At 55.5% G+C, this 24,555-nt stretch overlaps 4 protein-coding genes across 19 annotated transcripts; 2 read left to right on the top strand and 2 right to left on the bottom strand.

Annotated features, from left to right (window-relative positions):
* Window positions 1-132: 132 nt before the first annotated feature.
* TIRAP (TIR domain containing adaptor protein) lies at window positions 133-4,774 on the bottom strand. Of its 9 annotated transcripts, none has more exons than XM_015297978.4 (7): window positions 4,675-4,774; window positions 3,945-4,097; window positions 2,927-3,007; window positions 2,271-2,350; window positions 1,576-1,630; window positions 755-1,369; window positions 133-581 (listed from the first exon to the last, which is right to left on the bottom strand). In XM_015297978.4, exons 5-7 carry the CDS (start codon window positions 1,580-1,582, stop codon window positions 538-540), a joined length of 666 nt encoding a protein of 221 aa, XP_015153464.2. In that variant the 5' UTR covers window positions 1,583-1,630; window positions 2,271-2,350; window positions 2,927-3,007; window positions 3,945-4,097; window positions 4,675-4,774; the 3' UTR covers window positions 133-537.
* Window positions 4,444-13,007, top strand: FAM118B (family with sequence similarity 118 member B). 7 transcript variants are annotated; one of them, NM_001048266.3, is made up of 9 exons: window positions 4,903-4,973; window positions 5,276-5,323; window positions 7,634-7,711; window positions 8,414-8,666; window positions 9,251-9,478; window positions 10,796-10,924; window positions 11,376-11,661; window positions 12,218-12,277; window positions 12,567-13,007. In NM_001048266.3, the coding sequence occupies exons 3-9, from the start codon at window positions 7,641-7,643 to the stop codon at window positions 12,578-12,580; spliced, it is 1,041 nt and encodes a 346-aa protein (NP_001041731.3). In that variant the 5' UTR covers window positions 4,903-4,973; window positions 5,276-5,323; window positions 7,634-7,640; the 3' UTR covers window positions 12,581-13,007. The 7 variants fall into 7 exon arrangements, with proteins under 7 accessions (XP_046759699.1, XP_046759697.1, XP_046759701.1 ...); XM_046903743.1 differs by lacking the exons at window positions 4,903-4,973; window positions 12,218-12,277; window positions 12,567-13,007 and adding exons at window positions 4,444-4,739; window positions 5,714-6,008 and having other exon boundaries at window positions 11,376-12,012; XM_046903745.1 differs by lacking the exon at window positions 7,634-7,711 and having other exon boundaries at window positions 4,836-4,973.
* A 116-nt stretch (window positions 13,008-13,123) lies between these two features.
* Window positions 13,124-21,383, bottom strand: SRPRA (SRP receptor alpha subunit). Its single transcript, NM_001039277.2, has 14 exons — window positions 21,196-21,383; window positions 20,705-20,788; window positions 19,140-19,303; window positions 18,731-18,891; window positions 18,003-18,156; window positions 17,392-17,545; window positions 16,927-17,033; window positions 16,611-16,729; window positions 16,342-16,428; window positions 15,973-16,145; window positions 15,675-15,888; window positions 15,428-15,591; window positions 15,205-15,303; window positions 13,124-14,367 (listed from the first exon to the last, which is right to left on the bottom strand). The coding sequence occupies exons 1-14, from the start codon at window positions 21,319-21,321 to the stop codon at window positions 14,239-14,241; spliced, it is 1,935 nt and encodes a 644-aa protein (NP_001034366.2). The 5' UTR covers window positions 21,322-21,383; the 3' UTR covers window positions 13,124-14,238.
* Window positions 21,384-21,523: 140 nt separating this feature from the next.
* On the top strand, window positions 21,524-24,212 carry FOXRED1 (FAD dependent oxidoreductase domain containing 1). Of its 2 annotated transcripts, none has more exons than XM_417855.8 (11): window positions 21,524-21,667; window positions 22,074-22,306; window positions 22,383-22,493; window positions 22,571-22,689; window positions 22,768-22,862; window positions 22,939-23,040; window positions 23,111-23,181; window positions 23,270-23,424; window positions 23,510-23,639; window positions 23,715-23,819; window positions 23,896-24,212. In XM_417855.8, the coding sequence occupies exons 1-11, from the start codon at window positions 21,538-21,540 to the stop codon at window positions 24,148-24,150; spliced, it is 1,506 nt and encodes a 501-aa protein (XP_417855.3). In that variant the 5' UTR covers window positions 21,524-21,537; the 3' UTR covers window positions 24,151-24,212. The 2 variants fall into 2 exon arrangements, with proteins under 2 accessions (XP_417855.3, XP_046759748.1); XM_046903792.1 differs by having other exon boundaries at window positions 23,893-24,212.
* Window positions 24,213-24,555: the final 343 nt, after the last annotated feature.

Raw genomic sequence — 24,555 nt, 5'->3', positions numbered from 1 at the left:
AGCCACCAGCACACATCACAGGGTGTGAGGAAGGCAGCAGGGTCTCCCCACACAACCCGGGCCCTTTATCGGGACCCCTTCCCTCCTCCCCCCCCCCCCCCCCCCCAAAAAAAACACCCAGACAGCCAGGAGTTAAAAAATAAGACTTCTGCATTTCTGCTCATACAATGTGCAACATAACAGCCCACAGTACAAACGTGCTCCAGCCGCAGGCTCCTCATGGTGTCAGCTTGCACAGGAGGCTCCAGGCACCCTGAGTGTCCTCACCTATAGAAGACGCTGGAGGCCCCTCCCTGTGCTTTCCCCTGGTGGGACTTTAGTGTTTGTGTGATGTCTTGAGTGATGCACCGTCTCCAGCCTTGTCCCCATACAGCCCTCATCCTCAGGACAGTGGAGCTGGGCAGGCACAATGGCAGCCCAGCAGTGACGTGAGGGGTCTTTGTGTCCGGCCCCAGGGGCTCCACTTTGTCCCACTGCTCTGAAATGCCCATGGAAATGCCTCTAGCTTTGCTCAGATACAAGTGCCCCCAGTAGGCACTACTGCATTCCACTCGTGGAGCTCCGGCACAGCTCTTCCAGGTCTGTGGAAGCAGCAGACAGGCCCCATTAGCAGACTGATTGATCTCCAATTAACCATTTAAATTAACAACAAAAGCAGAGTGTGGGGATCCAACCCCTTCCCATGGCCCACTGAGGGATGTCTGGGGACAGAGGTAAGGTTCCATCCCCATGGTACAGACTGTAGGGTACTCACAGCGCAGCACAGTGTCCCTGATCTGCCTGAAGCTGTTCTCCTTGAGAGCCACGTAGATGTAGTAGAGGTTCCTCAGCTCCCTGGGGTAATCCTTCCTGTCAATGTCCTTCAGCACAGGGATGGTACGCCCATTGGCCATCGGGGCCTCTGCTAGCGCCTGGTGCATCTGGTACCTGCACCAGGGGTCCTGCAGGAAGCTGGGGGTGATGAGCATCACCCAGCAGTGGCTGTTCTGCACAGCCTCACACAGCTCTGTCATGACAGCACTGCCCGCCACGCTGTCCCGCAGCTGCAGGAAACAGCGCAGGCTCTGGGGTTGGCTCTCCAGGTAGGACACCAGCTCCTCCACAAACTCCAGGTCCACCTCACTGTGGCAGATGCACACATCATAGCTCTTCGCCCAGCGTGCGCTGCTCGAGCTGCTGATGTCCACCGGGGCTGGGCGGCTAGGCTGAGCTGTGCTGGTGCTGCTGGAGGAGCTGGAGCTCCAAGCAGAGGAGGAGGAGGAAAAGGAGGAGGGTGAGGATGAAAGTGAGTGGCTGGTGGTGCTATGAGAGCTGCTCGATGCGTGGATGGAGCTCTGCTTGGGCTTCTGCAGGAGCCGCCTAAACCATCCTGCGGAGGTGAGGGGACAGAAGGGAGGCTCAGCACTAAGGCCCCAGAAGCCACATCCTCCTGAGCAGCCCCCGTCTCACATCCCTTCAAGTCTCTCAACTACCCAACCCACCCTGCCTCTGAGAGTCCCCACATCGCATGGCAAGCCTTGGGGTTCTTCCCCACTTCCCTGCCTTCCAGCTCCCCTCTCCCAGCAAATAGCTCACCGGCCATAACAGGAAGTGCACCACCGAGCCTCCAAGGTCCTGCATGAAACCTCTCCTGCAAGGAGAAATGCAGAGGGGAGGGGGAGAGAAAGAACAACGCACCCAAGGATGCTCAGTGCAGCCGCACCCCATAGGCATGCAGCTACAGGGGTCTCAGCCCCAACAGCACCTCCACCAGGGCTGTTCCATGGCCACAACGCTCACTCCACAGCAACAATTCCTGTAACCCACGCAAGCAAAGGGGACGGACAGATTCACTTCCCCTTACACTCAGTGCAGGCTGCACGTGGGATTTCACCATGACCTGGGTGGATTGTGTGGGAAAGGGGAGTATGGGGGGCATGCAGCAGGGGCAGCCCCATGCATCACCCTGAGCCTGTGCTGCGGGGCAGCCCCAGCTTTTTCCTCCTCACCTGCAACTGTTTGTGGTAGCAACGTGCTGGCAATGCCCAACGCTGCCATGCTGTGTAACTTGCCCGGGCTTCAGCTCTTACAGCAAGCCCTTCTCAAGAACACCAGCTCCCCCCTGCCACCCTTCTTTCTAAAGTTTTCCCCAGAGCAATGTTTCAGATCCAACTCCAAGCACACTGTTCAGCTACATCCCTCTAAGCCCTTGGGATTGCTGAAGTTGTGCACGTCCAAATCCCTTTGCTCCCAAGGGCTGCGAACTGAGACCCCTCTGGCAACACCCTCACCTGCAGCACGTGATGTCAGAGCAGGAGAGCCCCTCATGCCCGGAGCAGAGCCAACCAGAGCCCAGGAGAGGGAACAGATCCTGTGAGGATGAGAGTAGAGGGAATCAGTTTCCAGAGATCAGCACAGCAGCACTGCTTTCTACAGTCCACATCCCACACCCTTGATGCTTCTCCTCCCTCATTTTTGGGGGTGCATCTCTCCCTAAAAACATATAGGCAGGCCCACAGGCCGCCTTGGCCCAGTGAGGATCAGTTGCCTGACAGTAGGGGTACATCAGGTCCCACCTGTCTGGATGTGAGTGCACAGGGATCTGCACCTTGGTGAGATCCAGGGCACTGAAGCAGCTCATACAAGGGACACACTGGTGCACCAGGAACAAGTGTGCTCCTGCTTGTTTCAACACCTCCCCTTGCCCCACACTTTTCCACACTTGCATCACCTCATTCAAAATAAGCACCGGAGCCTTTCCCCCACAAAGGAGCAGGACATGAAGTGAGCACTCGCAAAACCTCCAGACCCACCAGCGACCCAGTAGCATGCAGTGCCCCACCCGCGGAAACCACACTCCCCAGGCGAGCTCCTGCTTAGTAATAGCAAAAAAGCATAAGCATGACATTAAAGAGCAGCTTAGTGAGCAGGGAGCTGGGGTACCCACCTGAAATCCTTGTATCAGAGCACAGAAGGGGCTGTATCAGACCAGGATGGCAGCATGGCATGAGGTAGGCAGGAGGGTTTCCTGGGTGGGAAAGGTGCAGACAGAAGATACTCACTCTGGAGCCTAATAGGATCCAGTGTGAACGGCACAGCTGAACCACTTCTGCAGCTTCTCCCTTGCCCCAGCGCAGCTCCAACAAAGCAATCCCATCCCCTCCCACCCTGAAGGGAGCACTCACCAGCCCCAGTAGCATGGAAGAGCCACCCTGTCCCCCCTGAGCCCATCTTGGGGCTGCTGCCTCACTGGCAGGTAGATCAGCCAGCAGCTTGGGCACGGAAATGGAGGCAGAGGAAGCCAGCAGCAATCCTCAGCTAGGAGACCAGCCCTCTCTGGAGCCTCCCTCCAGCCCTCCCACATCCGTCACAGCCGGGCCAACCCCAGCAACACAATGAGAACAGCATCTTGACATCCTTACTGCTGCACATCCTCAAGGACCCCAAATTCTCCCTTCTCCCATCCCTGCCTCACTCACAGCATGGGGGACAAGGACACCCAGCTCCATGCAAAGCCACAAGCTTCTCATTTATGTGGTATGCACAAGCTGAGGGCAGCAAACAAGATGTTTCCCTCCATATACAAACACTGCGGACCCACAGATCCCACCGAAAGAGTTCAGCATCAGCCAGAGTGCTGGCACTGGAGGCACAGGAGGCAGCCCTATGGCTTGGCATCATGGCACTGCAGGTAGACCACACCTGCCCTTTTGGAGTATTTCCCCCCACGCTGGCAATGCAGGAAACCACCTCTAGCTGCTTAAATCCCTGCTCTGCAGCCCATCCCCTGGGGTGATGCACGGCTCCATTCACCAGTTCTACAAAGGACGCAGGACCCTCCCTCACTGTCCAGGCTGGAGGTGCACAGAGGGGACTGCCATCTCCTGCTGACAGCACCACCCCTCACATCCCTGCTGTGGGGCTGCCTCTCCCACCCCACGTGCAATGCCCACCCCGCCACTCACCCCGGCGATGCGAGCAGCTGCGGGGAGCCCAGTGCGCCGAGCCGCAGCAGCGCCGCGACCAGCCCCACCTCAGACACGAGCGCCTGCCAGCTCAGACCTTCTAAGTGGAGCAGGGCTTGAAGAGCTGCACCCGCGGGATTCCAGCCTTTCCACCTACGAGAGGACCAACGATAGGTAACCGGGGACTCCACCTTCCCTAAACGTTCTCCAACCCACACCCGGCTCCACTCAGCAGCTCCAGGCCCTCAGCGGCACCGACCCCGGGCAGCACCCGGCGGCTGAGCTGGCACCAATTAGCGCCGCCCCGCCGCGCTCAGCCCTTCTCCCGAGCGGGGAGCAGCCATTTCGCTGCGGCTGCCAGCCCACAGGCCGGGGAGGCCCCGCACCGCACCCGGAGCGCAATGACTCACCCACCAGCTGACATCAGTCAGCCCCACCTGGAAACCCCGGCCCACAGCGCCGCGCACAGCCGGGCCCCGCGCCGCACAGCCGGCCAGGCGCCCCTCCGGCCTCCCCGCGGGCCGCTCCGCCCCCGCCAGCTGCGGGACACGGCGGGGGGCGCCCCCGCTCCCTGCCTGACGCCAAGCCCTGCGCAACCGCTTTATTTACGATCATTCGCTTCTGAAGGGAACGCCGGAGCTCTGGAATACCAGCCAGACGTCCGCGCCCAGCAGCGCAGCGCCCACCGCCCTCACACAGAGAAACCAACAGCCCCCCATCCCGCGCGCACCACAGCCCGCTATTTCTTTCTTTATCCACCTTTACTAGAGCTACGCTGGAAGTATCGCGAGAACGGTACTAATTCTCGCACATACGCTTTCGTCTTCTCCTCCTCGCCCCGCCCCCCCCCCGTTTTCTTGCGGAAATTCCCGCCCCTTCCGGGACGGAGCCAATGGAAGGGCGGTATGGAAGGGGGCGGGCCAATCGCCTTCTGTCCTCCCACCCACAGCCCTCCAGGGGGCGGGGCGGCTCCTGCGCAGAGCGCTGCAAGGAGGGCGTCTCCGCATGGGGCCGGGCGCGCGGCGCCAGGTGTGTGCGGGGAGGGGGGAAGCGTTGCCTTGGCGACGGCGGGCGCGATGCTATGGCGACTGCGGGCCGGGGTCGCGCGGGCGGAAGGGGCGCGAAGCGGGGACTGCCGTGGTAGCAGGGGGCGGCGGGGGCCTGAGGGGCCGGGAGGGGCCTGGGGGGAGAGGAGGGAGGCTGAGGGGGCCGGGGCGGCTCTGTCTGGGCTGCCCCTCAGCCGCAGCGCGCTGCGATCCCCCTCAACACGACCTTTTCCAGTGTCTTCCTTTGGGCCTCGGCTGAAAGCCCCTCTGCTCGCTTTCCCGCAGGTGTAGCGGAGCTGGTGGCGGCCAGGAGGGGCGAAGCAGCGCGGAGAGGTGAGGGGGGCGCGGGGCCTCTGCGGCACCCATCTGAATGCCGGGCTGTGCCTTCGGGTGCTGAACCGTCCCGTGTGCTTCGTGTCCGTCTCAGCAGCACCCCGAGGGCACGCCGTGACCCACGGCAGCCCCTCACCCGCAGGCACTGGGTTGGAGGAAGGCAGTTTTTAACGCGCTCAGCTGTTCGGGTTTGCTGACACGCAGCCGTGTCTGCGTCTGTGCTTTCTGCCGACGGTTCCTTGCAGAAATCTGTCCTGGGAGCACGGAGCATACAGGCAGTGTTTGATGAGGGCTTTTGTTTCAGTGCTGGAAGCAGGGAGGCACGTTGTGCTGTCCCTCTTTTTCCTTAGCTTTCTCTTCTTGCCTTCTGCTCCTCTGTTCCCCTTTTAGCACCAAATGAATCAGCAGATTCGCTCTTACAGTCAGCAGGAGCTGCTTACCCCGGGGGCTGTGGGAGAAATGAACACAGTTCCTGGGTGTGGAGGGGGGACCCCACAAACCTGTCCAGAGACGTGGTGAGAAGCCGTTCTGTAATGCTGAGTGCAAAACAAGGCTGTGACAGGAGGACAGATAAGCCAAGAAGCTGCAGGGTGATTTTTATGCTGTCTCCAACTCAATGTAGTCTGAATACTTGGAAAGTTCAGGACATCTAGGGGAGGAAGACTGGAGAACTGCTTCTTATCTGGTGAGTGCCTGGCTTGTTTATTCCTGCGTGGAATGCTCACAGCTGGGTCAGGTCCTGCAGGTCCCCTGTGCAGGATTTTCTGTACAGCAGTGATGTCATACTTGGAGATAATGCTATTTAACTTCAGTTACCTATCCAGAATGTTTGTGCTGTTCAAAATACTGCATACGTGTAAGAGGAGTGAATGGTGGTCAGGCTGGTCTGTGAACAGGTGAAAAAAGGAAAATAAAAGTCTGCTATGTGAGGTAGGTGGGCAGAATGTCCCAAGGGCTGTTCAGAAGGTGACAGGTGGGGTCCCTGCACACCTCTCCAACTGTCTCATTACAGTGCAGACTTTCAGAAGGGGAAAGAAATGAAGCCTGGCAAGTGCGCTGTGCCGTAGCACTGCTCTTGGGAGAGTCAGCATGTCCTGTTTTCATTATCCAGCATGAAAAGGTTATCTAGATTATTGGGACAACCTCTTAAATTATTCCTGCTAACACTTACATGAAAGCTGGGTTTTCCTTCCTGTAGAGCTTTCGCATGCATTACACTGCAGTGGTGGAGCATCTGCAGGCATATCATGTATAGAATAAATGCTCATTTGTTCTCTTTGAGAGGCCAGCTTTTTACACAGGCAGATAGTGATAGGACAAAGGGAATGGCTTTAAACTAAAAGAGGAGAGATTGAGGTCAGATGTGAGGAGGAAATTCTTCCCTCAGGGCAGTGAGGTGCTGGCAGTGCTGCACAGAGCTGTGGTGCCCCATCCCTGGAGGTGCCCGAGGCCATGGGTGGGCCCTGGGCTGGAGGGGCAGCCAGCACACAGCTGGGAAGTGGAACTGTATGGACTCTGAGGTTCCTTCCAACCCAAACCGTTCTGTAATCTCACTGAGGCTGTGTGACTGTGAAGGCCACAGTACCTATAAAAAGCTGTGATTTCAGGCCAGCTGCTCTCATACAACATTTCTGTTTGGCAAAAGCGTGCCGTTGCATTAACCCAAACCAGAATTTTTGTTGGACTCTTCATTGCAATTGGCAAGAAAAATAGATAAGGTTGCATAGATCTCTCTGTTTTCTTTCCCTTTTAATAGCCTTATTTTGGAGAAAGATGTGGGAGAGGAGCATTTCCTGGCAGACTTTCTGTATTTTACGTAATTTGCTATTGAGAGTTCTCAGCACTGCGGCTTCCTTTCTGTCAGCTTGGCGGTCATATCCCGCCGAGCCCAGATGTGTGGAGGGTTTGGATAATCCTTCCCTTGGCACCATGGAATGGAATGCTCTCAGCAGCCTTCTGTAGCCAACAAAAATCTGTTTGTGCTTTTCCCTCCTGCTGTTTCTGAAGCAGAGAGAGCGATGCTGCTGTGAAGGTGCCTTATCCTCAGGCTCCCCAGAGAGCCACAGCGGTACAAAGCAGCCAATCTTATCACGCTTTGTTGTTAGAAGAAGTTAAGGAGGTGGATGAGAGCCAAGGTGCAAAGTGCAAAAGTGAGGAAGCGTGATTCTTGGCTCAAAGGTGATGTCGTAAAGATAACGAAACTGAGCACTATCTGCCCATGAAAAGCTGGCTGAACAAAAACCTGTGGTCTGTTCCACACTGTGTTGCATACATGTGGTGACTTGGCTTGTGGTGGTTTGTCTACTGTAGCAACTGGATGGCTTCTACAGTGAGCCTGGGTAAAGAAACATTATTGGAAGATGGAATGCCACCTGCAAAAAAGCCCAGGTAACTTCAATTACACTCCAGTGCATTTCTTCTAATAAGAGCTTATCCTGTAACCTTGCATTGTCCTTTAATCAGATTGATGTTTGGCACAAAGCTTCAGCAGTCCTTTCTGTTGCTGATCCAGGAAAGGCATTCTGTCTCTAGCTGTGCTCTCTAAGTAGTGTTTTCCTGTGTTGCATGAAACAAAGGCCTTAATGCTGAGCATGTGCCAAAGAATTCTTTGCTGCTGGTTTCCTTAACCCCAAAGCCAGGACACATCTTGCACAGAAAGCTTCATTTTGCTGCTCTGTCTCCCTGGTTTGGTGTTAGCCCTTGCTCAGGTACCGCCCTGGTAGCTGTGGGATGGCACATCCTGGTAGGACAGGCAGTTCCTCAAATTAGCTTGACTTTGCTGCATGGAAGGCTAAATAATTGCACTCTGGAGGCTCCCTGTACTAATGAGTAGGTTATCTGGCAGTTCTCTGAGTTGCAGTTGCATATGCTGAAATTGTGAGCCTTTGTGATGCCAGTCTGTGGGGCTGTGCCTGTTTCTGAGGGATACTGAGCTGTGTCTCTCTTCTGCTTACCAAAGAGCCCTAATGGACATTTTGATGCAAAACTTAGGCAGAGAGTGCCTCAGTTGTCCTTGATTTGCACATGCCATGGCTCAGGCCATCCTTCTGTGTGTGATGGTACCAGTTGTGCTGCTTTCTCCTCTTGCAGGAAGCTGTTGCCAAGCCTAAAAACCAAGAAGCCTCGGGAACTTGTTCTGGTGATTGGGACAGGAATCAGTGCTGCAGTTGCTCCCCAGGTCCCAGCTCTGAAGTCTTGGAAGGGTTTGATCCAGGCCCTCCTGGATGCTGCTATTGACTTTGATCTTCTGGAAGATGAAGAAAGCAAAAGGTTTCAGAAGTGTCTCCATGAGTACAAGAACTTGGTTCACGTTGCCCATGACCTTATCCAGAAGCTCTCTCCGGTGAGTTCCTGCAGCAGTGTGTGTCAGTGTCCCAATATGCTGCCCCCAAGAGAGCAGTTGGTTTTGGAGATTCAGCAGGTCCTGCATTTACAGGGAATCGAGCATATGCGATATGCTCGAGCATATCAAGTTACTGGGCTGGGTTCCTGAGATCATGTTTTGGGCCAGAAGCAGCCAGGAGCTCACAGAGCTGTCTGTGTCCCTCAGACAGCTGTGTGATTCTGTCTCTCAGGGTCTGAATATGAACTGCTGGCATTTCACATTGAGCTTGCCAGGGAGCATTCCCACCTCAGTGCAGCATATGAAGGGCAAGAGGAAATCCCACTGTCCAGTTGTGGAGAGTGACACTCCTTTATCTCTGAGCTCCGGATGGAGCAATGCCTGATGATATCTCTTCTCAGATATTCTCTTGTTCTTACTCTTCGACCTGAAAATAAATCCAATAAAAGTGCAGTGTTTGCCTTGCAAGGACCTATAGCTTTGCAGAGCTCTTCAAGAAACGTGTGGGTAGTTCTTGTGTGTTCATTTGGCATGAAGTATGAAAAGAAACCAGGCTCTGATCTTAATCTCTCTCTGCTTCTCAGCGCACAAGCAACGTTCGCTCAACGTTTTTCAAAGACTGTTTATATGAGGTGTTTGATGACCTGGAATCTAAAATGGAAGATTCTGGGAAACAGCTGCTTCAGTCAGTGCTTCACCTGATGGAAAATGGGGCACTCGTGTTAACCACAAACTTCGATAACCTGCTGGAACTGTATGCAGCACACCAGGGGAAGCATCTGGAGTCTCTTGACCTGACGGATGAGAAGAAGGTAAAGGATGTCGATTCCAAAGTCAGGGCTGAGCTGGGACAACATGGGACAGTGGCAGCTGCAGGATGTGCTGTTACGCCCATGTCAGGGGGTTGTGCTGCTAACAGTAATTTACATCATGTTAGATGAACACCAAACAGAGGCTCTGACAATTTGGGGCAGTGAGGAATGAAGATGAAGGCTGGTTTCTAAAGTGCTGTACTTACTGGCTGGTATCCAGTGCTCAGGAGCAGCCTTTGAGTTCCTCCGGTCTCTGTCCCTGAAAACTGTGGCTGGGCCTTGCTGAAATACAGCAAGCCTTGCTTCCATGTGAGGCTTGGATTGACAGTTCTCACCGAAACAGGAAACCCTGGGCAAAAAGCAGAGCTGCTCTGTCTATTGTAATGTGCTGAGGAGTGCTTTTGGTGAGAGGGCTCTGGCCTGCTGGGCAGCACGCTCAGATTCCTGAGTGCCTTCGTCCTTCCTCCCTCCCCTCTGCGCTGCTTCCAGAAGGGCCGAGCAGCTCTGTGTGTGACAGCACCTCGTGCTGCTGTGCTGCATGTGTAGATGTTAGCCTCAGACACTTCCCTACCTGCCCGGGGCTTCAGCCAGGCAGAAAATGAGTGGCAAACAGCACAGCCCGTGCCCTCCAGCACTGCTCTCCTTTACACTGTGGGTTCTACTCATGCAAATCAGTGCTGCTCTGTTTGTGGATGCTGTGAAGTAGTTTGTTTCTTTCCATCCTGACTTGTTTCTGTGCTTCGTGTTTCCTCTGTGACCTCTTAATCTCCATGGCTGGAGGTACTTAGAGCAGTACAAACAAGTGTTCTAATTATTGCCAGCTTAAATGAGCTGTGGTCTGTAGCAGTAAACTGAGAGCCTCGAAATGGCTTTCTGAAATGAAGGTCAGCTGCTGAGCTTTCTCAGGGCCTGGGGGAGCAAAAAATGAGCTTGGTAGCCTCGAAGAAATTTGCTGACATTATATTCCATTTTTCCCCTTTTTCTGCTGAGCCTGGGGCACTGATTATAGTCTCTTCCAGTGGCGTTAGCCATCCCTCTGTAGTGTTGAACCAAGAAGTGCCATAGGCTGCTGATGTAGAGGCTGTTGAACTCATAACCTCTTGAGGAGACAAGATGAACGTGAGGAAGAAGCTGCCTCTGAGAAGCTTCTCCAGAACCGTCACTTTAACAGCACACAGTTCAACACCTGAAGAGGTGGGAGGCAAATCCTAGGGCAGGAGCTGCAGAAGGCCTTAGTGAGGACTGTCCCCATGGCAGCTCGGCGGGAGCTCAGCTGGAAGCACTCACTAACGCTCCTGGCACCATTTGTTCTGGCAGGTGCTGGAGTGGGCGCAGGAGAAGAGGAAGCTCAGCGTCCTGCACATCCACGGCGTGTACACCAACCCCAGCGGCATCGTGCTGCACCCGGCCGGCTACCAGAACGTGCTGCGCAACACCGAGGTCATGGTGAGGCCGTGCTGCAGGGCTGAGCCTGCCGTGCTGAGCTTCTGCTCAGAAACCAAAAGCTACTTCCAGCCTGCCCTGACCTGGGTGTGCCTGAGCCACCCCTGCCCCTCACTGAGCCTGCTGGTTGGTCCTCAAAACACTGACCTGAGGTTGAATATTTTGAACCTCTGTGTATGTAGATATCCCATTTCTGGTAGGCCTGTGTATAAGCCGGGTGTAGACTCAGCTGAGCTTAAAATGTGAATTTAGATAGATTCTATGCAAGTTGTCAGTCCTGGATGTTGTTGAAGAGAACAAAATCAGTTCTGAACAGCTTGTCTCTGGCCATGCAGCCTGCAAAAACACCTCGCCTCGTTTGTGTTTGGGCTGAATTAATGATGATAATTCTGAAGAGTCCTTCTGAAAACACACTTTGCTCTTACTGAGAACTCTTTCCTTTTTTCTCCTAAAGCGAGAGATTCAGAAGCTGTATGAAAATAAGTCGTTCCTGTTCTTGGGCTGTGGTTGGACTGTTGATGACACCACGTTTCAGGCCCTGTTTCTAGAAGCTGAGAAGCACAAATCAGACCTGGAGCACTTCATGCTCGTGCGGAGAGGAGATGTGGATGAGTTCAAGAAGCTCCGTGAGAACATGCTGGACAAGGGGATTAAAGTGATTTCCTACGGAGATGAATACACAGACCTGCCCAAGTACTTTGGGAGGTTGGCGAGTGAGATCGCCACGCGGGGCCGAGCAGGTATGGGCTGTGTGCACCCTTACAGGGGAATCTTTGGAGTGCAAGACGGTGTTACTGCCTCCTTTCCTCTGTCCTGTATTTTTCCCCCCAAATTTTTGCAGTTGTAGTCGGATTTGGGGCATATTTTCACGCAATCACTGTGTGTTCATGTAGTTAAAGCAGCTGTACTGCTTCTGATGCATCCATACCTATTTTTTTACATGCAGCTGACATCGTTTGTTCTCTTTCTAGTGAAAGGAAAGTACGTTCTAGGCTCGTTATTTGGTCTCAGTGACCTGCATGCTACTCAGGCTGAGCTGATTCTTTAACAAATGAGATCTCATGCTAATAAATTATAGAAGTCAGAAACCAGCTTGCTAGCCAGAACCTTGCTCATGTGTGTCCTGAAGGTATAACCCAGCCAGGAGGGCGTCACCTGGAATCCCTCAGTGCTGCACCCAGATGCCTGGCACCAATCCCTCCTGAAGTGCTGTCCCATTCTTGGAGGAGTGCAGGCTGAATGCTGCCGGTGCCCTCCTGCCTTCCCAGCCCGTACTTATGCTCTGCTCTGTTCTAGGTGTGCCTAAGGAGGGACAACAGCTGAATGGCTCCACTGCAGCCCACGCTGAGATAACAGGTAAAGTTCCCCCAGGTGCACCGAGAGGTTCCACGTGCAGCAGGGCAGGCTGCTGGGGTGCAGAGCTGGGGCAGCAGCGCCCACCCACCGGTGCAGTACTGAGGCCACTGCTAACTTGTCCTGCACAGCATCACTCCACAGCCAGCCCCAGCTCAGAGCTTTCAGAGCAGGGGCCCCACCTGTCCTGTGGCACCCAGCATCCCTCTTTCCAACCACCTCACAGGGCTGGAAGTGCCAAAGGAGCAGCACAGGGCCCAGGCAGGTTTTACAGAGCCTTTCCTTCCCACAGGATGCAGCACATGAGCCTCAGCCCAGGAGTGGTGCCGTGGGTGTTCCCCACACCGCAGGCAGCCTTCAGCCTCAGCCTGCAGTGCCCCGCGAGGAGAGGAGCAGCGCCCTGCCCAGAGCTGCTGCCTGCCCACCGTGCTGAGCCCTGCCGAGCCAGGCAGGCGCGAGCCCGAGGGCTGAGCCCGTCCTCACACAGATGCCTGACAACAGAGGCTGTCTTTTTTATCAAGGGTGTGTTTGCTGGGGAGCGTGGTCTCCCCACCTCAACTGCAGCCTCCTGTAATTTCATACTTAATGCTTTTGTATTCTGTACTTTCACTTCAGAATGAAACTTGAGCAGTTTTTTTTTTTTACTTGAAGCTCTAGTTTTATAGCCCTTCCTTTATATTGTACAGTATTTTGTATGTTGAAGCTCCCATTAAAGGTCTGTTCAGTTCTGTTACCCTTTTGGCTGCTGTTTGGTTTGTGTGCACAGGTCACAGCCCAAAGGCAGAGCTCTGTCTCCCCCCTGAGGAGGAAAGGGGTCTTGGCTGAAGGCAAGCTAGTTGTACACAGAAAACAAATTATGAAGTTTATTTATATAAATTATGTCTCTTAGCAGACAGCATTCAATTTATTGCACTAGAGCACATCTGCAATACGGAGCTACAAGACGTCGTAAGAGAGTTTTGTATTATTCAATGTAGCACTTCAGACCAGGATCAAGAGGCACTCTAAAGGGGGGGAGAAAGGGCGCAGGGAAGCAGCAAGCAGCCACCACTGTCTTCCAGTATTTTTTTTTCTTTTGTTACATATTTGAGGCAGCAAACAACGCTGAGGCCAGCAGGCAGAAGACACCCAGGAGCACACTGCCCTCCATCGCTGGCCGGTGGAACAACCAGCATTACCAGACCACACTGCTGCAGTTCTCTGGGTACCCTGCAGCAAGACCCCACTAACAACAGAAATGGGGGCCATAAGGCAATTTAGCATCTCCCCAGGAGCCCCTGCTTGCCCAGGACAGGGGCAGGCTGTTGCAATTTTTGGTTTATCAACTTTGGTGAGCTGCTACAGCCAAAGTTAGCAGCGCTATGAACGGTCAGATGGTCTAATGCTGTCACTAAGCAGCAGCTGTCCCTGTGGTACGGACTGCAAGAGCACGAAAGAGCAGCTTGGGGCTCAGTACCCACCTGCAGCACTGCCCAACAGACCACAGCTGCTGCTAGTGACAGCACGGCAGGTCCTTGCATTGCCACTCGGATAGCATGAACAATACAAAGCTCTGGTTTCAGCCTCTGCATGAGGAAGGCTGAATTATTGGAACAGAATGAAGGAATCCAGGGGCAGGGCTGTACTGAGTGAAGCCCCACAACTGATCAGGGTGGAATGCTCCAACTAGAGAAGAGAGCTTTCATCTACAAATACACTGTAGTCAATAAATATGGCAGGATAGCACGGACCTAACTGGAATAAGCACAAGTGATCAGGTAACACCTTCCTTCCTACTTTATACTCATGCAGTGCTGGAAGAACACACCAGCGAGCATTCAGATCAGATGGGCAGGGGAAGCACAGCCCTTGCACCCGCATCCCTTCATTCTGTTTTGCACTACACTGGAAAGACTAATCAGTCACAGGGTGAAGCATATTCTTCTGAGACATCTGCAAACAGCAATTTGGTGCAATACTTGATTTTAGGCCTTCATGAGCGCTGCGACCACAGCCTTGGCGTTAAGGCTACGCAGATCACAGTAGGTTTGTCCAGTACCAACAAAAACGATGGGCTTGCTTGTGATGTAGGTCATGGAGATGGCAGCGCCGACCTGCCGAGGGGATGAGCACCATTAGCAGGGCCAGCTGGGGCTGTCCTCCCCAAAACCTCCCACTGTACAGCCTGCTGCTCCACAAAAACATTTCCAGTTCACTGGGAACTTTACAGGGAGGGAAAAAAAGGACCCAGGAATGCAACAAGAAGGACCCAAACTTCTGAGCCTGAAGCTGAGTTTTGGAGAACAGTTAGATGCAGAAACACACAGGCTGCTCCCGAGGATGCAGCAGCTCATGCCCTGTGCTCAGCTCCATGGGCAGGCAGGAGGCTGTGGGGCATTACACCTGGAGTAACCGGGTGTCAGTGCCATCTGCAGCCACAAGTCATCTCCCACCAGGATTTCACCTTCTCCAGATTTCATTTCCTACACTGCATATGTAGGTTCACCCTCATTTAAAGCCACATCATTCTGCATTGCATTTAATGCAGGCTCTCAGTGCCTGATTTGGGTGCACCTCCCTACAAACTGCTCAGGATGTGCTTGCTGCGGCTGTCCCAGTATTACCTCCTCAGGGGAGCACAAACATTCAGCCTTCTTATGTTTGCCAGATCTGTACGGTCCCAATTCCACATCCCCCAGTGCAATACTGCCAAAGAACTGGGACACCTCACAGCCATTTTTCAACAGGGACAGAAATGAGTGCACTTCATTTTGTCTCGGTGTCTGGAGTGCATTTAAACACAAAGGACAGCCTCTAGGAGAGGTGATAAGTGGCCCACTGAAAACAGCCCTTGTTTGTTGACTGCACCTCTTCCCACCTGTCACCAACAGGAAGCTCTCTGCAAGGTTAAGGTAGGAGATAACCCCCAGAGCACAAAATGCTCCCCTTACCTTGTCATCGATGGTATCAAACTTGGTGAGCACAATTCCATCAATGAGCCGGGGTGTCTGGGCCATGGAGTGGTCAGCCAGAGCCTTGTTGAACTTGACCTGAGGAAGAGAACGTTCTCAAGAAATGAAGTTGTGATGCCGACCCCATCTGAAACACCTCCCGCTAAACCCACACAGATCTGCTCTTATCTGCCCTTCCCAGAAAGCAACTCTGAACACTCACCAGCTGATCCACAGCCTCGTTTCCCACCAGAGCTTCTCCAACGAAAAGGACCAAGTCAGGAGCATTGACGGCAATGAGTTTTGCCAGAGCTGTCATCAAGGGGGCGTTGTCCTGCATGCGGCCCGCCGTGTCCACCAGCACCACGTCGAAGCCCTGGTTACGAGCTGGGGAGACGGGGAGAAAGCGTAAGTAGGAGGAAGCCCAGGGATGCCAGGACGGCCCTCTCCTGCCACCAACCCCTTCCTACCATAGGAGATGGCCTCCATGGCGATCCCTGCAGCGTCCTTCCCGTAGCCCTTCTCATAGAGCTGCACCATGGTCCGCCCGCCGTGGCTCTCCGGGGGGTGCAGGGCGTTGAGGCGGCGGGTGTGTGTGCGGAGCTGCTCCACCGCTCCCGCACGGAAGGTGTCACAGGCAGCGATGAGGACGCTGAAGCCATTCTCAATGAGCCAGAATGAGATCTGTGGCCGGCAACGGAAAAGCCTTGTTAGTGGCCACAACCTGAACTCAGCCCTGTCCCAGGAGCCGCCAGCACCGTGCCCTACCTTGGCCAGGTTGGTGGATTTCCCAACACCGTTGACGCCACAGAAAGTGACCACGTAGGGCCGGCGGTGACGCTGCGCATCCATGACATCCCGGAGGACGTCCACGCGGCGCTGGGGCTGCAGGATCTGCACCAAAGCCTCCTGCAGGGCCTGCTTCACTGTTGAGGTCACAGCTGGGAAAAAGGAGATAAAAGGAGAACTTGTCACACCTGGAAAGCCCTGCAGGAAAGCCCTGAGCCCCAAATCACCAACACGAGGAGGCCAGGAAGACACTCGGGTATCACAGTTTTGCCAGGTCAGAGAAGCAGAGAACTCAGGCCAGCAAGCTGCACACACCAATAAGAACACAAGCGGGGCACGACCACTTACTGGTGAATGTTCCCATCACTTTCCCTTCCAGTTTCTTTGCCACTGATTCACAGAGCTGGACTGCAATTTCAGCTGCCACATTTTTTGCTTTGGGAGAGAGAAGGAGAGAAGAGAGCAGGGTTATCAAAGCAGAACGGGGGGCACGTGCCGCACACCACTGTCACACCAGGCCCTGGGAGTTTGGTGCATTGAGGGAAAAAATGGAGCTGAAGGATCCCCTCCGGATTACACCATTCAGACAAAGCCACGTACAGCAGACCCACACGTACCAATTAAGTGATCTTTCATCTTCTCCAGGACTGGGTCCATGTCCTGTCTTGTCAAGCTCTTGGAGCCCACCAGGCCTTTCAGCATGCCAAACATACCTCCGAGGCCACCTTTCTTTGTGCTGCGCAGAAGCAGAACAGTTACCTTAGGTGTGAACTGCATACTGCATGCAACAGCCAGCAGCAGGGAGACACAAGAGCCCATCACAGCTGACAATTAGACCTGTTTGTACCTGCTGCATTACTGATTAGTCTGGAAAATGAATTATGGGAGGGAAATCATGAAGCATGTAGCAATCAGGGCCTCGGGAGCCTCTACCTGGGTTTTGAAGCGTTCTGAATAATCTTCTCCTCCTCAGCTTCTTCATCACTCTCATATTCAAGGTCATAGAGGCGGCCAGGCTCACGGTTTCGATCCCTAAGGGCCTGCAAGATGAAAGCAGTACTCTGAGAAGCAGCAACTGCTTTATTTCATTTTCCTGGCTTGCTTTCACTGCCACCAGGAACAGCATCAGTTCCAGTCAGCAGAAGCAGCTCTACAGATCTTTGCCAGAAGGGCTCAGTTATTTGATCCAATGTGCATGCAAATCTGGTGCTGTCTGCAGCTGTCACAGCAGGAGAAAACATTCTCTAGGCAGTAACTTTACAGGCAGTAGGCTGGGCACCCTGATCCCCTCTTCGAGCACTTTCTCAGCCAGCCTTGGTGACCTGGCTGCGTTTTTGATGCCCAGCTGACACCAGAACAATGCACCAAAGCAGACACCATGACCTGACTTCTCCTTACCATATCAGGGTCGAAGTCCTCCATGGGAGAGGCCTCTGAGTTCCCATTGGTAGTAGAGTTACTGTAATCAAGTACTTTGGCGTTAGAGTTCCCCAGATCCCATACTCGGGGTTTCTTCCCCTTCTCCTTCTGAGCATCAGGCTTTGGAGACTTGCTGAAATAAAGACCACGAACATTTTGTTCAGTTGAGTGAAGTATGAGCAAACACCACCTTAGAGGCTTTGAAAATTCAAAGTCCAGCTATCAAAAAAGGCAGAAATCCAGGCTAAAACTGACCAATGCCAAGTCTCCACAGAGTTTATCTGTATGAACTTTAGTCCCATCTCAGGCTCAGTGTGGCCTGCTTTAACTCAAGCCAACCATCAGCTCACCCTTTACTCACAGTGGGAAAAGCTCCCCCCCATAAAAGAAATCTGGACCCCACATGAGGTCTGAGTTTTGAACACCACACTGTACTTCGAGCACAGTCTGACAATTCCAGGGGCACTGAAGGAAAGAGAAGCTCAGGCATCACTGAGGAATGGCAGAGCCTCCTTTCTGCACACACCAGCAAAAGCTGGGCTGCAGCACGTGTGGACTCACCACAGCCTGGCCATGCCCTTGCAACCCACCTGGACTTCTCCCCTGCTTTCATGTGTCTCTTGAAGAATTCTTCCCGGTTCTTCTGCAGTATTTCATCCTTGGTCAGTTCCTCCTTGTCCCCAGCTGCCGAGGACTGCTTTTCACCTGGGGCTGTTTTATTGGAGGCTGTAACAGCTTCATTCCCTGAAGGAAAGAGCCCCAGCACAAGCTCAGCCTTGCGGAAGTAGCAGAAAGAGCCAGCAATGCACTGACTGCATCTGAGAAATTCCTCCTTTGAGAAGACACAGACCCACTCCAGCCTCACCTCTGAGATTCTGGAAGCCTCAGGACACATAAGCATCTTATTTCAGCCCAAAGGCAGCTGTATTTGGGATCCCATTTTCCCAAGATTAGCAGTTTATGAACCAGCTCTCCCCAGACATCTTTGTATGTTCGTCACTCCCCATCTCAGAACCAAGAACACACACTAAGAAGCTGTGTCATTACAACAGAACAACCTTTGCCTGTCACTGTCCTAACTGAAGAGCTGTCTTCCTCAATCTGGGCATATGGTGACACTACCATAGCAGATTAGGTGCGTTAAGCAGCACTTTCCCCTCCTGAGCCTGTGCTGGCTGTGACCAGAAGACCCTGAACAACACTCAAGTGGCATGGAATGATTAGGAAAGAACAGGCAGGGCCACACGTGGCCGATGTTTCACAACTCCGGAATATTTACATCCCTCCCACACACATACCACATTTCCCTTCAACTCACCTTCCTTCTTGGAACCTTTGTTCTTCTTGTTCTTGACTTTCTCCTTTGGTTTCTCCCCTCTGGTCTCTATCATACACTTGACAGTCTTCTGAGATTTCACAGACTGCTCAAATGTCTTCATCACGGTGGGAGCTCGGACCTTACTGCTCTCCTCTGCTTCCCTGTGAGACAGTGCCCGTGAGCCTGAATTGCAGACCTGTGGCCCCCACCCCCAGATCCGTGTCTGCTCTAAACAGAAGCAACATTAAACAGCTCAGCCCTTCCCACACACCATTTTTATCAGGTTTTTTGCTATTACAGCCTCGTCTGCTCTCATACAGCATGTAGCACAACTAAAGAGCAGAGCCACCCAGACTCAGACACAGCGCTGAGCTCCGGGCAGCTCTGCAGGGGTAGGAAAGCTCCTTACCGGAGGAGGCGCAGAAAGTCATCTTTAAAATCAAAGGTGCCATTTAGGATGCCCAGGGCGCCCTTCTGCTGGAACTCATTGCGGTATTTGTCTCTGAACTCCTTGTGAACGTCGTCTATCAACTTGTCGACGTAGGTTAGAGTCAGGATCTTCTGAAATCCCACCTGCGACAATGTGCAGTGGAAAGATGTCACCTTAAGCAAGCGGCACTTAAATAATTAAAAACACCAAAACCATTAATTGCTGGTACATCCAGCAGGCAGCATTGACCTCTCTGGATTTCAGACACTTGGTACAAAGTTCTTTAATTTCAGGCACCAGATGATGCAGGCTCCAGGCTGTGTTTCCTAATCTGACCTCCCAAGCTTTTAAGACATTCTTTCTCCCTCAAAAAAAAAAAAAAAAAAAAGTGGCACAATGCAGAGCTTTTCTTTAAAACGTGACTCCCAAAAAAATGCTGTTTCATAGCAACAAAGACACACACTGAAAGACCAGAAAGCCTCATGCTTATCTGTATATATGCAATCAAGGTTGTGTGACGTCGCTGAGATAAGGAACAGAGAGCTCAAGGGAAAAGCATCACAGCTTTCCTGAAGTTGAAAAGATTCTGCATTTTTGGCTTTTTTTTAAAAATAAATCCAGACAGACTTCTCATCTGCAATGAGGTTTCCTTACAATGCAACAGTCTGTGCTGTTTCCATTCCACCTTCAAAGCTGGAGCCTTAATCCTATCGCTGCTGACTAAAATAAACCAGCAGCACACAACGGAAGCAGCAGTCACATCCCAGCCACAAAACCCAGTCCTCAGACAGCATAAACCTTACAGCGTGCTGGGGAAGCCCACTGAGAACACAACGGGCAGGCAAAGCACCACGGGTGACCTCAGTGAGGAGTATTCCTCACCCCAAAAAAATCCCAGAGCAAGAAGCTAAGCCCGGCAGAGGACAAAGCACAGCAGTATCTGAAGCACCAGTTTGCTCAAGATGCACTGAGATGATAATTCTCCAGCACTGTGTGTGCAGGAACACTCCTGTCCAAACAGGACGGCTTTTGGCCGCTTGCACTCCACGTGCTGCTCTTCCCAAACTGTCCCCATGGCAGCTCTGCATGCCCAGCGCCAGCTGTCCCCGCTCCCAGCCCAGCTCAGTGGCAGCCCCTGGGTGTTTTCTTTGACACAAAGCCCAGCTGCAGCATTTCTCAATGGGCACCAAACTCCTCTGGTGGCCCAGGTGGAGGAGGAGGAACAACAGGGACATTGTGTCCCAGAGAACACGTCACCTCACCTGTGTGCAAGACGCCTTTTGCACCACACAGCGCTGAGCTAAGCCCTGCTTTTTGTGAGGTTCTAGTAAGTCAGGGGAAAGCCTCAGCCCCACAGGAAGGCAGAACCCAACATTTGTGCCCTCCTGGAGCTTCTGACCAAAGCCACAAACCACCCTGAGCACTCCTCCTCTCCTGAGTCTGAGCAAGCTCCTTCCTGAGAGTCCCTCAGAGCAGACAGCATGACAGTCAATCACAAAAACAAAGCATTCAGAGTCCAGGGCAGCCCGAGGGGGGACACTTACCACAAACACCAGCTCAAACTGGTTGTCCAGCTTGTACTTGAGCGTGAGAGCTTCATGGGTGAAGGAGTTGTTGCCACCTCGCTCCTATAGAACGGACCCATCAATTCAAGGTGGGGGAAACGGGTGACAGCAACAGTGTGATGTCCCCTCCCCCCCATTTCTGCTTTTCCCTCAGCCAGAAAAAAACGCCCGCAGAGGGGACACTATTCCAGGTGCAGCCCTCAGCTCCCAAATAGGGACCCCCGCCCACCGCCAGCCCCGCAGTGCCACCCCCTCCACCCCAGGATATCAGTCCCCCTCTCCTCCAAAGGAAGCGGCTCTCCAAAACTCGGTGGTGATAAGCTACACTCTCCAACTCCCAAATACGAGGTTCCTCTTCGTCCCGCCCCCCCCCTAAGCAGGCGGTCTCCCCTTATCCCCTCTCTTCACGCAGGCAGCCGCAGCCCCTCCCTCACGCAGGCCTCCGCTGCCGCTCCCCCGCCCCGGCGGACCTGCAGAAGCACGGAGCGGATGAGAGCATTGACAGGGGCAGTAGCGGCGGAGGCGGGCCCGCGGACGCCCTGGAAGCACCAGAGGACGAGCCCGCCCTTGCTGAAGATGGTGAAGAAGTCCAGCATGGCGGCGCCGGGCCGGGCTGCGCGCACACGTCGCACTGCTCCGCGCACTTCCGCCGGAAGTCATCGTTTAGCTACGAGGCTTCCTATTGGCTGTTAGGCCAAAAGAGGATGTGGGGGAAGAAAGCCAATGGAGAGGCGAAGCGGGGAGGGGCGGGGCGTGAGGGCGGGGCGAGGGGCAAAGGGCGGAGGGCAAAGGGCGGGGGGGGGCCGGGCGGCATGCTGCGCGCGGTGCGAGGGGGGCGCGCGGTGTGGGCGCCCCGGGGGGGCTCCGGGAGTGGGAGCGGGGGGGCGAAGCTGGGCCGCCCCCTCCGCACCGCGGCCCCGCAGCGCTCCGACATCTTCCGCGGTGAGAGTGAGGGCTCTGGGGCTGGGGGCACGGGGCGGGGCGTGGGCACGGGTACGGGGTGCGGGTCCGTGAGAGGAATGGGGGGCGTTGGTGTCATGGAGATGTGTGGAGGGAAAAGGGGATGGGGAGGAGGTAATGATCACTCGGTGGGGGTCCCAGGGGGTGTAGAGAGGATTCAGTGGGGTGCTGGGGGGATCCGAGGGCATCCAGATGGATCGCGGGGTGGCCCAGGGGTGGTGAATGGGAGGCCGGGGGGGTCCAGGAGGCCTCAGTGGGATGGGTGAGGTCCTGGGAGGGGGACTGGCAGTGCTCAGAGTGATCCTGGGAGGGGGGGGTCTCAGAGTCACCTGGGAGGGCGTTCTGAGTTAGGAGGGTCTCCTGGATGCATCTCCCTCTATTCCCGCAGAGCTGGGGCCGAGGCTGTCCCGCCTGGGGCAGGCACTGCGGGGTCAGCTGCCAGAGTCAGAGGGGGCCTGGAACTCACTGCGCCCCCACCAGAACAGCCCCCCGCCCCCAGAGCGAGCGGATGTGGTGGTGGTGGGGGGGGGCGTGCTGGGCTGGTCCGTCGCCTACTGGCTGAAGACGCTGGAGAACAGGCGGCATGGCATGCGGGTGGTGGTGGTGGAGCGGGACCCCACGGTGAGACCCTGGAGATGGGGGGGTTGTGCGGGGACACGCCTCCCCTTGGCACCCCTTTGCCACCCCCCACCCGTAGTATTCCCAGGCTTCCACTGTGCTGTCTGTGGGGGGCATCCGGCAGCAGTTCTCCCTGCCTGAAAACATCCGCCTGTCTCTGCAATCTGCCACCTTCCTCCGTACTATCAATGTGAGTTTGGGCGATGGCAGCACTGTGGGAGAGGGTCTCGTTCTCACCCCCTCCTTACCATGCTGTTCTCCCCTCAGGAGCACCTGTGGGTGCCCAACGAGCCCCCCATCGACATTCAGTTCCAGCCCTCGGGATACCTCTTCTTGGCGTCCGAGCATGGTGCTGCCACCCTGGAGGCTGGCGTCAAGGTGCAGAGGTGATATGGCCACCCCAGACCCCCCTCTTAAAAGGGGTACTGGAGACACCCCTCTTCAGTGACACTGTTTGTCTCCAGGGAAGAGGGCGCCAAGGTGGCCCTGCTGTCCCCCAGTCAGCTGAAGGCCAAGTTCCCATGGATAAACACAGAGAACGTGGCCGTGGCGTCCTACGGTAGGGGACGTGCTGTTGGCGGGGACGCTGCTGTCCCTGTGTGTCACCACATCTGCCACTGTGTGTGTCTCCACAGGGCTGGAGAACGAGGGCTGGTTTGACCCTTGGTCCCTCCTCAACGCCTTCCGAAGGAAAGCCATGTCCCTGGGCGTCTACAGCTGCGTCGGGGAGGTGACGTGTGAGTCCTGGGCGCAGTGACACCACCACTGTGGACGCCGGGACAGCCTCACCCACCCTACAACTTCCAGCTTTTGTGGCGGACACCGCAGACAACACACCAGGCATGCCGCGGGGCGTCGGCCGCGTGAAATACGTCAATGTGAGTGTGCCCCAATGCCACCGCCTTCTGCTGTCACCGCCTTCTGCTGTGGGACCGCTTGGGAGCCCACCCTCGGTGTCCCTCCCAGGTGCGCCTTCCTGACAGCCCGGAGCAGCAGCCCGTCTCCTGTGCCATCGTGGTGGCCGCCGCCGGCGCCTGGACTGGGAAGCTGCTGGACTCGGCCACGGCCGGGCTGCAGGGCAGCCTCACGTTGAGGCGCCTCCCCATAGAGCCCCGCAAGAGGTCAGGGCTGGGACTGAGTTTGGGCGCTTTGAGCCCCAGAGCACATTTCTGTGCCGTGGGGCGGGACACGGCGATGTCCCCACAGGTACGTCTATGTGTGGCACTGCCCCGGCGGGCCGGGCCTGGAGACACCGTTCCTCATCGACACCTCGGGAGCCTATTTCCGGCGCGAGGGCATCGCTGGCAACTACCTGGGGAGCATGAGCCCACCTGAGGTGCGTCCCCGAGGCTCGCAGCGTTGGTGGGGACCTCCCCGCTGCCCACAGCGGTCACCGCCTGTCGCCTCGCAGGGCCGTGAGCCGGACGCGGGGAACCTGGAGGTGGATCACGACTTCTTCCAGGAGGAGGTTTGGCCGCGGCTGGCGCACCGCGTGCCCGCCTTCCGCTCACTGAAGGTACGGTGCCCTCCGCCCCGCCTCCCCCGCGCTCGGGCTGCAGGCCGCCGTCACGCAGCCCTACAACGCCAAGCAGGTGAAGAGCGCGTGGGCCGGCTACTACGACTACAACGCCTTCGACCAGAACGGAGTGCTGGGCCCGCACCCGCAGCTGCCGAACGTCTTCGTGCTGGGCGGGTTCAGCGGGCACGGCCTGCAGCAGTCCCCCGCCGCCGGGAGGGTGGCTGCCGAGCTGCTGCTGCACGGCTCCTGCGCGGCTGTGGACGTGGGCCGGCTGGCGCCCGGGCGGCTGTGGGGCAGTGAGCCGCTGCTGGAGGCGGCCATCGTCTGAGCGGGGTGCGGTGCTGGGCGGGGGGCGGCGCTGCCGCGGGAATAAACGGATGGACTACGGCAGCCGTGTGAGTGAAGGGTCGTGTTTACGGCTGGGTCCCCGCCGGGCTCCTCTTGTCTGCGCGGCGTTACAACCGGAGATGCCCGTTGCCCCCTCCGTGTCCCACCAGCGGCCCAGCAGTGCCGCCGTCCCCGTGCCCGCAATGCCGCGCGGTACGTCCATTCCCGCTGCAGCGCCCCCACATCTCCGCGTTCCGTCCCGGTGCCCCTTCTGTTACCGCAGTCCCGTTTCCCCCCCAGACGTTCCCGGTGCTTTGGCTCCCCCTCGCGGCGGTCCGTGCACGTCAGGCGGCGGCGCGGCGGACTGCGCTTGCGGCGTAGCGGCGCGGTGTGCGCGTGCGCGTGC

The sequence above is a fragment of the Gallus gallus genome, chromosome 24 (assembly GCF_016699485.2).
Source record: "Gallus gallus isolate bGalGal1 chromosome 24, bGalGal1.mat.broiler.GRCg7b, whole genome shotgun sequence".
Classification (NCBI taxonomy): Eukaryota; Metazoa; Chordata; class Aves; order Galliformes; family Phasianidae; genus Gallus; species Gallus gallus.
The sequence above is the reverse complement of the archived record's forward strand: the minus strand, read 5'-3'. Positions and strand labels throughout refer to the sequence as shown.